The sequence below is a fragment of the Bos indicus x Bos taurus genome, chromosome 4 (genome assembly GCF_003369695.1).
Source record: "Bos indicus x Bos taurus breed Angus x Brahman F1 hybrid chromosome 4, Bos_hybrid_MaternalHap_v2.0, whole genome shotgun sequence".
In the NCBI taxonomy this organism is placed as follows: domain Eukaryota; kingdom Metazoa; phylum Chordata; class Mammalia; order Artiodactyla; family Bovidae; genus Bos; species Bos indicus x Bos taurus.
In genome coordinates, this window is record NC_040079.1 from 70,960,126 (window position 1) to 70,973,713 (window position 13,588).

At 37.1% G+C, this 13,588-nt stretch overlaps 1 protein-coding gene across 1 annotated transcript in view; it reads right to left on the minus strand.

Annotated features, from left to right (window-relative positions):
- Nucleotides 1–305: 305 nt before the first annotated feature.
- The window catches only part of SLC26A4 (solute carrier family 26 member 4), a 60,596-nt gene continuing 47,313 nt past the window's right edge, over nucleotides 306–13,588 (minus strand). Inside the window, exons 15-20 of the mRNA XM_027539657.1 lie at nucleotides 12,640–12,735; nucleotides 11,776–12,006; nucleotides 10,011–10,065; nucleotides 6,520–6,668; nucleotides 4,325–4,408; nucleotides 306–2,512 (exon numbers count right to left, since the gene is read on the minus strand). Of these exons, the coding sequence (XP_027395458.1) occupies nucleotides 2,489–2,512; nucleotides 4,325–4,408; nucleotides 6,520–6,668; nucleotides 10,011–10,065; nucleotides 11,776–12,006; nucleotides 12,640–12,735 (639 nt within the window). The 3' untranslated portion in view covers nucleotides 306–2,488. The remainder of the gene's footprint in view (nucleotides 2,513–4,324; nucleotides 4,409–6,519; nucleotides 6,669–10,010; nucleotides 10,066–11,775; nucleotides 12,007–12,639; nucleotides 12,736–13,588) is intronic.

Sequence of the window (13,588 nt, forward strand, 5' to 3'; positions counted from 1 at the left end):
AAATGAATATAATGAAATAGAAGCAGAGTCACAGATAAAGACAAAAAATTAGGGGTTACCAGTGGGGAGAGTAGCAAGGTAGGCAAGATAGCAGTGGGGACTTCTGAGGTAAAAACTACTGTGTATAAAATATATAAGCTTCAAAGGTATATTGCACAGCACAGGAAATATAGCCAATATTTTATAATTTTAAATGGAGTATATTCTATAAAAATTTTGAACCAGTTTATGATACACCCAAAACTAATATAATATTGTAAGTCAACTATATCACAATTAAAAAAAAAGTACTGGCACACTTAAAATTTAGCATTCTTATTATATTTAATAGTTTCGTTCAGAAGGGACACATCAGAGTAGTTTAAAAGGTAACATTATTTTTCATAAAAAATATGTGCAAATATTTCCATATGTACATGATTTGACTTTTTCACTTGTTGAAATTCATATACAATAGTAGAATCTTATCCTATAGGTTAAAAACATAACAAAAACTTTACTTTCAAGTAAAATTTCTACTGAAAATATAGAATTAAAATTATGTTTACTATTCACAAGATGCATTAAGAGACAAAATTACTAGAGTGTGCTTGGGAAACAAGTCAAATAGACTGTGGTCTTATATAGCCACAAATGGACCCAAGATCTTAAAAAACTCTAGCCTTTAAAATATAACTTTGGTATTTCCTTTGACTTAAAAAAAAAAAAAAAAAAACAGAGAGCAGTGCATATTTCCTCTATTGAACAGAGGTATTCATCCATTTTCTGCAAGACTATTACATTCAGTCTTTAGAGCTATGACTTGTTGCCATTATAGAAAAGTATTACTGTAAAAATGAGATAACATTACAATCCTGGTTATGTTTCTCACCTCAACTAGGTGAGAAATCTGTTCCCTATCAATTAAAGACAGAAAACTCATGAGCATCAAAGACTATTGTAGCATCACAGGCCACTATAATTCACTGAAATTCTAACATGTAGTGGGGGTAGAAGGAAGAGAAGGATGCTTTTTAGTTAGCCAATTTGATCTGATCACTAATGACATTTCTTCAGAAGTAGATACAGACCTTATTTCTGATTATATTTAAGAAGAAAACCAGAGATAAGATACGCTGCCTTTGGATAGCCAAACGCCTTTAGGAACTCCACACATATGTGCCAGAGATACAATACCATTCTCAGTCAAGTTAAGACATTATCTCAATTGAAAACCTGAGTATTTTTCTCTAGAAATGAAGTACAACTTCATTCAGTCCAGTGTGAAATTCATGCAACCAGTCCACAGGACCAAAGCCAATATATTATACACAATGCCTAGAAATATTTGGCCCTCAGAAAAGGTTAAGTAAAAATGTTTTGGCTTAACATATGGATTTTTAAAAACATATATTTTCAATGTATATATTCCAAACCAACTTTTTTCCTTTAATACTGAGCTCATTTAGAATGCTTTATCTTCATATACATACACATAAGCAGTTCACTTTTTAGATTTTTTGAAAGGTGTTTAGAATTTAGTTAAAGATCACTTCACATACTTGCTAACATTTTAACAAAAAATATAAACTTGTTTTAGTCACCATGGTCTTATGAACATATTAAAATTGATTTTTGTTCAAAATAACACAATTTTTCTGTTAGATTTTAAATAGACCATACTTAAATATACTGTACACAATGCTCATTTCTATAAACTAGGGTAAATTAAAACTGCATTTTTCAACTAAAGATAGTGTATCATATATTTTTACTGGATCTTATTTGTGAGCTTTGCTTTTTATATCAAAAAATGATATCAATAAACCACAATAATCTTATCACGTCACTTCTCTGAGTCAATTCTATAGCTTTTAAATGAACATTTCCTTTATTCTAGTTACATATCTGGTCACATATAGTAATACCTCATTAACCAAATTTGTATTTTTAAAACTTTTTGGATGCATTTACCAAAAGGGATTTCTAAAGACCTTTACTGATAAGTACACTAATAATTCTATTTCGGCCTTTACTCACTGTGACATTACACTGTGATCAGAGCAGCTCATAGGTATCAAGGTCAATCAGAAATAGATTTACAGGATAATCGTTCCTGACTCACCTGCCCACAGAGACTGTTGGGTGATCCTTACCCCAGCTGTACAGAAGTACACATGTACCCACATGCACACTCCTAGCAAATCTGTTGTAGGAGTAGCAGCATGGTTCCCTCAGATCCTGCAAACTGCTAAACCCTCTTTGACCATGTTGCACATTTTAGAAGTAAAATACTCATTTTATAAATAAAGCCTAGAAACAATCTTTGTGCTTCTCTTTCAGTGGTTAAGAGGTTAAAAAAAAAAAGATTTTTAAAAGTCTACTGGAAAAAGAATGAGTGTTTCAAGTTCAAAGAAAATAGTCAATGCAGAAAATACTTGCATAGAATTACATGGTGGGGAAATTCTGCCACGCAGTCTTTGCTTAGAGTGACCTCCTGAGCTCAATTTCAGGAAGCAAGTCTTCGAATAGCCTGTGGAAGCAAGGGGGAAACAGTGTTGATGCAACGGAATTCTCCTTAAGTCTACCTAATCTTTTTGCAAATATGTCTTCGTAGCGTTGGTTGCTTCCATTTACTCAGGTGTATAGCACCACAATGAAAGTAGGGTAAAAACTTAATTTTGTACCTCATCATATGCTAATTGGATGTAGTTTAAAAGCAATCATTACTATTTCTTGAGCACTTACTATGTACAAGACTGTTTTATTCCTTTACATGTATCCATTAACGGTCAAAACTCTGTAACGTTATTATTTCTATCTTACATGAAGAAACTAAAATGAGGTCAGGATAAGTAAATTGTCGCAGGCTACTCAGATGGTTAGTTGCAGAATCAAGGCCAGCACTCAAGTCTGTTGGTCTAAAGTTCAGCCCCTTAAAACCACTCTGCTTTACAGTTTCCTTATCTACAGGAGCCCTACCTGAATGATGCTTTTATGTGGCATCAAAAATACTTCTATAGTGTGGCAACTTCTTAAGTTCCAATTGTGATATATGAGTTCTCATTCAACTAACTTGTCCTTATAGCCTTAATCATAAACACTAAGCTGGAAGGACTTAACAGCTTCATAATAATATTCCTGGGCTCATTAAGCTGATGGGCTAAAATGCAGAACCCCTGATTTTCACTCTACTTGGTGATTTCTTCCCTAAAAATCTTCTCTGCCTGTAATCTAGCAGAAAATACATAGTTCTGCATTAAGATCAAAACCAATTCTATAACTGTAAATGAGGCGCCCACCTAGACCATGGTTCATGTGAAAATGCTCAAGTCTTTAGTGGACCCCTGCTCAATAGGACAAAAAATTTGATGTAGCTGTTATGAAAATAAACCCATTCTTAAGTCACTGTAATGTAAATATCTTGATGAGACCAAGGGACATCATAGTTGACCCTGTCTGGGATTTTGTATCCCCTTCTTGTTCAGGGAAGAACTAACAAATTTCTTAGCCGTGAGGAACAGTAAAGAAAACAGGAGTCTCATCCAGGGTAGAGTCTGTTATAAACATGAAAGCTACTCTCAAATATTTAAGGACTGTTCAGAGAAGGCAACCAGAATGATCTCAGTCCACTGGATGATTCTTAGAGAAAGGGTGAATCTGGTTTGTAAGCACAGCTGACACCTGGAGACTTCCAGCTGTGTAGCAAACCCCCTTGAAAAGCTACTAGTTGCCAAAGTCTAGAAACATTCACACAAAAGCTGAGACAACATCCTTAGAGATGGGGTAGGAAGGATCTCTGCAGAGCTGAGGATGTGGGGCTACTTGATTTTGAAACATCTTTCAACTGGAATCTGTCTCTTTCTAAAGCCATCATCAGTCAGAGGAAGAGGTTCCTACTCCTCACATACAATTAAGTTGGCCAAAAAGTGCTTTTGGTTTTGTCCCTAAGAGCTGGCAAACTCGAACGAACTTTTTGGCCAACTCACTATTTCTGAGGCTTATGAAACTCCTGGCTTAAAAATTCCCTCCATTCACCTTTCTCCTATCCCACTGGCCTTAGGTCTCTGAAAGAGAAAGTGTGCATAAGTTTAGGTATAAAATCAAGACAAATGTGTTGGCTGCTTCCAGTTGCTGATCACATCTGTAGGCTTGGAGCAAAAGGCACCTCCCCATCCCCTGGTACTTAATGTCTTCAATAGAGAATCCTTGTTTTCCATTTTACCCTCTTGGTATTTTCTTAAAATTATTTTCCCTGGATAGTTTTTATCAAATATTTTTAATACTCCAAGTATTATTCTGTTTAATTCAAATTCTTTTCTTTGAACAAAAATACTGATCATACCTCATCTTGGACATCAAGTTGTTCTTCGATCATTTCTGCTTCCATTAATTCAAGAGGATCTTTACAGTCTTGGATGAGGGTGATCTTGACAAAAGAGAACACAGAGACTATTTATTAGAAGCCTAATAGCATCAACCTACCTGGTTCTTCACTGAAAATGATTTGCAGCTTGGCTGGTGCCTCTCATCTAAAATCTACATACTTCAAAATCCTTTTCAGCTTTCTTGATCTTTCATATTTCCCACTTAGAATTCTCCCTCCACCATTTTTTTCACATTCAAGTGTGAACTGGTATAGTTCATTGTCTAACCTCCTTTGCAACTCTCTTCCCCAACCTCTGAAGTGTACACTTAGCAAGTCATCTGGTCGGCCTAAATGATTCTGTAGTCAATGGTCATTTTCTTTCAATAACCAAGCTAAGAGCACTTAGTAAAGCATTGAGCATCCAGGGAACTCGAAGTGAAGGGCTCCTGACTGACAACAATAAACAATCTCAAGTTGAATTGAATGGGAATTAATTTTATTGGAGATAGAAACCAATATCTATGGACCAAGTAGGTTATTCAGGAAAATTCTGCTTTTTAGCCATAATGTGTAATTTAATCTACACACAAAGGAAACCAGTAACAATCTGGACTTTGTCTTACCCATAAAGCATATTCCCAAAGCAGCTCTAAATGTACATTAACATAAGAGTAACATTTCATTTTAGCTACTTTTAACCTCACAAATAAAAAACTCAATTCTCTTTACACTATCCTGCTTTGTTATTGTTACCTACGGGGAAAACAATAAGTCAATTTTCAGTTATATTAAAAATTTTTTTCATTTATTTATTTGGGTACTGCTGCTGCTGCTGCTAAGTCGCTTCAGTCATGTCTGACTCTGTGCGACCCCATAGACAGCAGCCCATCAGGCTCCACCATCCCTGGGATTACATTGGGTCTTAATTGTGGCTCGCCAGCTTCTCTCTAGTTGCGGCACAAGGGCTCAGATGCCTCGTGGCATGCAGGAGCTTAGTTCCTCGACCAGGGATCAAACCCATATCCCCTGCATTAGAAGGTGGATTCCCAACCTCTAGACACCTGGGAAGTCCTTAGACATATTAAAAAATATTTGCAGGTTTTCAAAGCTGAGCATCTTGAGTGTAGCACCTTTTTTTTATTTATTTAAGATCCACATCTTGGTATTTAGAAGTAGTATTTTCTCCAACACCATTAAGTAGAACAATCTTTCTACTAACAATAGGTGAATTGAATAATGTACTATTGTTTTCTAAATTAGTTTCACTTCAAACAGTAACTTTCAATCTACACTAAGAATCTACTTATCCTACTTTTAGAAAAAAAGGAAGCAATTTAAAATATAGTGGACTGTGTTATCAGAATGATTATTATTGTTGTCATTTTTATAGACATTTTAGTTTCCCAAATTCATTGTGAGACAGTCCATGAGAGATGACATTCTTGTATTAAGCAGTAGGCCCAGCCCAATGACGCACATCAGAATCCTCAACTCTCCTGGGTATTTTACAGGAAAAATGATAAAATAAGGAGGCCAGTGGGAAGTCAGAGTCTATCCTGTTTTTCGGAGAATAAACTCTAGGATGATTTGTGGTTTTCAATTTTTTTTCTTCAAAGATCACTTATGACCTAATGAATCCTATTTAAAAACATTGATAGGAAATTTCCTGGCAGTCCAGTAGTTAGGACTCCACACTTCCAATGCAGGGGGCACAGGTTCAATCCCTGGTCAGGGAACTAAGATCTCACAGTCACACGGTGCGGCCAAAGGGAAAAAAAAAACTGATAAGAGTTTACAGACTGCTGAGAATTTAAATTGCATTTACATACAAATCATAGAAGATCCAAGATTTGGTGCCTTTTTTCTTAAAAGTCAGTACAGCTACTGCCTACTTATATTAGTAAACCCCCACATTGTGGAACTAATAATGTACTGGTTTCTACCGGGTGCTTTCCTATAAACTGTCCCATTGAATCTTCATATGTACCCAGCAAGGGGAATGTTTTACTCCCATTTTACTGATGAGAAAACTGAGGCTCTGAAAAGTTAAGCAGGTGGCTTAAAAACTTCACTGGCCTGGGATTCAAATTTAGGTTTGTGGAATTTTCTGCCATTTACAGAAACCATGGTAGTTTAGGAAAGCTACATATGTAGAAAGTTTCAATGTTTACCGTTTCTAAAATGGAATCTTGAACCTCTTGAGATTTCACCTGGTTCTGGAGATGGAGGACAGCATCATGAACAGTCATAAAAAATATGTCCTTCCTGATGTTATTATCATTAAAGAAACCACATTTCTCCAGCTTTTCTATCACATGATCTTCAAAAGTAAAAGATAATGTTTAGTTAGTCTCTAGGAAAAGATATTCTTACAACATCAACCAATGCTAAGTTTTGGAACCTCCTCCTTTGAATCTTTTTTTTTTTTTCTCATTTCCAGAATGTGATCCTGCTCTGTCAGTTTCTTTTCCAGTAGCACACGGCATGGTGACACCATAACTGGTTGTGGTATTAATAGATGGTCTTGTTTCCCAGCCATCTCTCTTTTTCCAGGGAACCCATTCTCCTGCTGCTGTGAGTCTGGCTGCTAACAGTTCACAGCTGTACCCTTCAATGGAGAACATGCTTTGGCCAATGGGAACTGTCTCACCTGAAGAAGGCCTAGGAGGTTTCACCCCCTCCCTTGGGTGGCCCGCAGCCACAGCTGGACTGATCTGGAGGTAAAAGGGCCAGCCCCCCACTGCTCTTGCCTCAAGAAAACCATCTGGTGCTCTTCTTGAGATATTCCCCTGTGAAACCAAGCTAAGTAGATTCTGAAGCCATCCCTTTGTCTTCTCCTCCTGCCCTATCCTGCTCCCCTCAGTTCTTGATGAATTTTCCAGTGTACTGCCTTAATAAGTCACTTGCGCTAGAATCCTTATCTCAGGCTCTGCTCCTAGAGAACTCAGTCTAACCACTACTATTCCTATACACCACTTGTACATCGACAGACACAGATTCGTGCCCTGCAAGTTCCTCTAGTTCTCAGGGATATGAGTCATTTTCCAGCTCTGCTCTCCCGAGGACAGTTTTTTCCCCATTGATCCTCCACTGCTAAGAGGACATAGGTTTCCAGGTGTTACCAGCTCTATGACACAAGTTGGAAGTAATCCTTCTGGATTCAAAAAGACCTTCAGAGTAATTGTTTAATGGGTAGAGTTTCTGTTTGTGGCAATGGTAATTTTGAAAATAGATAGTTGTGGTGATCTTTGGGACACACAGATCTTTTTAAATTAGTGTTTTTGTTTTTTTCCAGATATATACTGAGGAGTGTAATTGTTGGATCCAGTGGTACTTCTATTTTCAGTTTTTTGAGAAACCTCCAAATTGTTTTCCACAGTGGTGGTACCAATTTACATTCCCACCAACAATGTACCAGGGTGCCCTTTTTCTCTACATCCATACCAACATTTTTAACTGTAGACTTTATAATGATAGAAATTCTGACAGGTATAAAATGATATCTGATTGTTGTTTTGATTTGCATCTCTCTAACAATTAGCACTGTTGAGCATCTTTTCATGTGCCTGTTAGCCATCTACATGTTTTCTTTAGAAAAATGCCTGTTCAGGTCTTCTGCTCATTTTTTTTGATTGGGTTGTTTGGTTTTTTGATATTGAGTTGTATGAGCTATCTGTATTTGTTCCAAATATTTTTAATTGAAGTATAGTTGATTTACGATGTTGTGTTAATTTCTGCTGTACAACAAAGTGATTCAGTTTATATATATATATATATATATATATATAAAACAGAATATCGAATATAGTTCCCTGTGCTATACAGTAAGCCCTTATTGTTTATCCATTCTATACATACTAGTTTGCATATGCTAACCCCAACTCCAAACCCATTTCTTCCCCACCCCTCATTCCCTTGGCAACCACAAGTCTGTTCTCTATGTCTATAAATCCGTTCTGTTTTGTAGATAGTTTCATTTGTGTCATATTTTAGATTCTGCACAAGTGATATCATATAGTACTTCTCTTTCTATGACTTACTTCAATTAGTAGGATAATCTCTAAGTCCATCCATGTTGCTGCAAACAGCATTATCTCATTCTTTTTATGGCTGCATAGTATTCCATTGTATATATGTATTAATACCACATCTTCTTTAGCCATTCATCTGTTGATGCACATTTAGGTTGCTTCCACGTCTTAGCTATTGTGAACAGTGCTGCACACAGAGCTGCACGTATGTTTTGAATTATAGTTTTGCCCAAGAGTGGGATTGCTGAATCATATGGCAACTCTGTTTTTCGTTTCTTGAGGAACCTCCATTCTGTTTTCCATAGTGGTTGTACCAACTTACATTCCCACCAACAGTCTAGGAGCATTCCCTTTTCTCCACAGCCTTTCCAGCATTTGTTCTTTGTGGCTGTCTTTATGTTTTGGATATTAACTCCTTGTCAATCACATAATTTGCAAGTATTTTTTCCCACTCAGAAAGTTGTCTTTTCGTTTTGTTGATGGTTTCCTTTGCTAAGCAAAAACTTTTAGGTTTAATTAGGTCTTGTTTTATTTACAATAGCATGGAAACAATCTAAGTGCCCATCAACAGATGATTAAATTAAAAGATGTGGCATAAATGAAATGGAATATTATTGAGCTATAAAAAAGAATGAAATTCTGCCACTTGCAGTAATGTGGATGGACCTAAGGAATATTACGTTTAGTGAAGTAAGTCAGAGGATGACAAATGCTTTATGATATCACTTATATGTGGAATCTTAAAAAAATACAAATGAATGTGTATGCAAAACAGAAACAGATCCACAGATGTAGAAAACAAACTTATGGGACTTCCCTGGTAGTCCAGTGGTTAGGACTTCACCTTCCAATGCAGGGGGTTTGGGTTCAATTCCTGGTCAGGGAGCTAAGATCCCAAATGCTTCATGGCCAAAAAACCAGAACATAAAACAACCGAAGCAATATTGTAACAAATTAATGAAGACTTTTAAAAATGATCCACATCAAAAAAAAAAAAAAAAAAAATGCTTCAAAAGCAAGAAAACAAACTCCTGGTCACCAAAAGGTTGGTACAAGGACAAATTAGGTGTATGAGACTAATTGATACAAACTACTGAGTATAAAATGGATAATCAACAAGGAAATCCTATATAGCACAGGGGATTATAGCTATTATCTTGTAATAACCTGTAATGAATTATAGTCTGAAAAAATACTAAATCACTATGCTACATACCTGGAACTAATATAATATTATAAACCAACTAAAACTTCAATTAAAAAAAAAAAACAGAAAATAACAACAGCAACAACAAAAAATGTGCAGTAAATGTAAAATACACACTGGATCTCAAAGATGTAAACAGAAGCAAATGGTGCAAAATATCTCAGTAATAAATGTTATACTGACCAAAAGAAAAAAAAAGGAAAGAAAGCAAGAAAGGGTAGTTGTGATTAATTGCACAACACGGTGAATGTACTTAATGCCACTGAATTAGTTGGATTCTTGACTAAAAGTCTTATATCTCTTTTACCACAATAAAAATAGTTTTTGGAAAAAAAGCCCTTTGGACATTATGTACTCACATTCCAAGGTAGGAGAAAAGGCTTAAAGAAAAGTCTTATAGATAGATACATATATATGCATTTACCTTGAAGGGATGCAAAGTACACATTTACATCAATTCTTTGGAATTCTTTGACAATCTAAAAATTTAAAAAGGAGAATTTGTAACAATGAGTAACTTTACCTGCCTTTAACTCAGTAGCATTCAACTACTTGCTCAGGAGAAACTTTGAACACTTTCATGGTGAATCAGGAGTCTGAAGAAAGTTCATTATTGGAAATTGGAAAACCACCGAAGTTTCAACATACAGTGATGATGCTTAGGATGAAAAGACCATGTCTCAAGAGGTGGCAACATCCAGTGCTCAATAGCCCAGCACTGGATAGCACACAAGAGCTTCATAAATACTTGAGGAAGGAAGGAAAGAAGGGATAATGCAACCTCTGCTGGTTGGAGAGAAGAGTATGAGTTTACGTCTCTGAGTGGAAGAGATATGGCTGTGGATATGCGGCCACCAGACACCAAGTGTAAACACTGGCCTAGAAACCAGGGTCTCTGTATTTGACTGTAGCAGTGTCAGTATAGTGATTGTGCTCTTACACTATAGTTTTGCAAGATGTTACCACTGAAAGAAACTGGGTAAGTGGTACTGAGGATCTCTCTGTATTATTTCTTATAGTTTTATGGGGGTCTACAGTTATCTCAAAATAAAAAGTTGAATTAAAAGAATTAAGACAGAAGACCTATGGACAAAACAAAAGACCCATGGACAATAATCATACAGAGCTTAAATTTTCTGGGGAAAAAAGATCAAGACCTCTATGCAAGTATAGAGTTTGGAGCTTTCAAAATTGTCACTTTAGCATTTGAAAGCAACAAGAAGCCCCAGCTAAGTTAAACCTCAGTTGAGAGTAGTTTGATATTATTACATAAACCTGATTGTCGGTGCCTTGACCCTGCCTGCTTTTCTGCCCAATCCTCTTGATACCTACATGAAGCTTCACTTAAACTTGACACTCCTGGTCAAGTTGACCTCATTAGTCTGTTTTGAGCACTTAATACAATTGTTATTTAAAAGATTATTTAACATTTTCCTTGCCCCCTAGATCGCTTAGTCCCAGGAGGGTAGGAACTATGGCTACTTCATAATTATTAATAGTTTCTGGTCCCCAGCCAAGGGCTTGGCACATCTGAGGCATTGCACATCTATTTGTTAAAGGAATCACTGAACTTGACCTTGCATACCTGCTTTCTGATAAGAATGTTTCTGTCCCGCATGTTCTTCATTCAGCTCTTTGACTGCCTAGATGTCTGGCCTACTTCCTGCAGATCTAACCCTGATAATGCCTGGCTTTTCCAGCCCTACCGTGTTTCTCATTCTGCTGCTGTTCACATAACAGATAAAAACATAATATTAAATTTTGCCCATTTTTCTTTTCATATTCCATGTCATATATATTCTCAGGAAAATAAAACGTAACAAACAGTAATACTTGCTGACAGGTGACCATGTGCCAGACACTCTTCATTCTTCTCATTTAATCCTCATAACAAGCCTATGAAGGAGGTACCATCACTATCCCCACATTCAGATGGAGAAACTGAGGTACAGACAGATTAAGCGATTTGCCCACAGTCACACCACTAATAAGTTGAAGAGCCACGATTCAAGCCCAGGGAGTCCAGCTCTGCAACCCATGGTTTAATAATACATTCCATTGCAAAAGCATCCCCCTAGAAAAATTACAGAACCTGTGCAATCAGTTACCCTTCTGTAAGACCAGGAAACCCACATTGTTTTACTATTACCAAAGCTCCAAATCTGTAATTTGAAACATCAGAACCTTACCACACGCAATGATCTCACTCCAACAACATCCAAGAAAGAGACGGCTCCACAGTCAAGTACGAGGCTATGGATTGGCACTTTGGGAACATTCACTTTGACTGGAAGCTCAGAGTTCCAATCCACTTGGATCTCTATTTCCTTGGTTGGGATATCAGGTTCTTCTGGATTTTCAATGTCTTCATCAGGCTCAAAAGCATTATTTGATGAACCAGCACCACTTATAATGCCATTCTAAACAAAGAAAGCATTGCCAACTTAATTACCAATTAGCTGGGATGTCTTTCAACAATTAATCTAAAATAACTTCATAGTCCTATAGACTGTTCCTTGGTAAGCAAAACATCAAGAGGATGAACTCTTAGGGAATAAGGTTTACCTCAGCCCAAATTTTGATGTTTTCTAGGAAGAAAAATGGAAGAGCAGTGGAGCCAGGAAATGCTTGATTTCTGGAAGATGGTGGAACTTAGGCAAGAGATATATTGGCAGGAATGTTTGAATAAAAGGTAATACCGTAGCTCTAAAAGTGTATGAACCTATAACTGTCTTCTATTGTGAATAATTTTCTGGTATTGAATTAGCACTTGTTTTGTTCCTTTCAGTAAAAATAAGGTTTATTTCATGAAAGAGGAAGATAAATCACACCCTGTGTTTCCAAGGAGCTCTGTTGATGTCATTTTATTCTTTCCCATTCTCTCTTGCCTAAAAGAACAACTCAGCTGTTCTCTGACATACATGTGTCATCTGCCTGTTCACCTCTGGGTACCAAAGAGGGTACATTTAGTTTTAGACGATCTAACTGCTTTAATGTCATCTGAGAAATGAGAGAATTTCAGAGTGGGAGCGGAAAGGATGACGCTGCCTTACCTTTGTTGCTCTTAACTGCCCTTTCTTGATGAGCTTTTGTATTTTTCTCAGTGCTTTCAGCCTCTTATTATATACTCTAATGGCATCAAATCCAACCTTTGGAAATAAATGTTAAGTGAGTTAGAACATTTGGTTTCTAATGCTCATTAATGACTGTTTTTACCTGGAAAGGCTATTTCTCAAGCGATATTACTCCCTTTTGTTGCTGCTGCTGCTGCTAAGTCGCATCAGTCCTGTCCAACTCTGTGTGACCCCATAGACAGCAGCCCACCAGGCTTCCCCGTCCCTAGGATTCTCCAGGCAAGAACACTGGAGTGGGTTGCCATTTCCTTCTCCAATGCAGGAAAGTGAAAAATGAAAGTGAAGTCGCTCAGTTGTGTCCGACTCTTTGTGCCCCATGGACTGTAGCCCACCAGGCCCCTCCGTCCATGGGATTTTCCAGGCAAGAGTACTGGAATGGGTTACCATTGCCTTCTCCATACTCCCTTCTATATCCTGCCAAAAAAGAAATTCTGAGGTCTGATGGAGGTCTCCACTACCAGGCCACCCTAACCTACCCACCCAGAGACTCAGGGAAAGTGAAAGTGAAAGTGAAGTCACTCAGTCATGTCCGACTCTTTGGGACCCCATGGACTGTAGCCTACCAGGCTCCTCCATCCATGGGATTTTCCAGGCAAGAGTACTGGAGTGGGTTGCCATTTCCTTCTCCAGAGACTCAGGAAAGGTGGTAGTATATTGAAGACTCTAAGACTGTAAAAAAAAAAAAAAAAACACACAGCAAAAAATAACCTTTTTAGCTTTAAGTCTTAACAAATTTCCTTAACATAACAAAGCCCTCTTGTTGCAAAATTTAGGAACATTCCTTTGAACCTTAGGAAAACACTGATCTAAAGGCAAATTCCACCTTCAAAGCATAGCATAGAATTCAAGACCAGAATTTCCTGCTTAT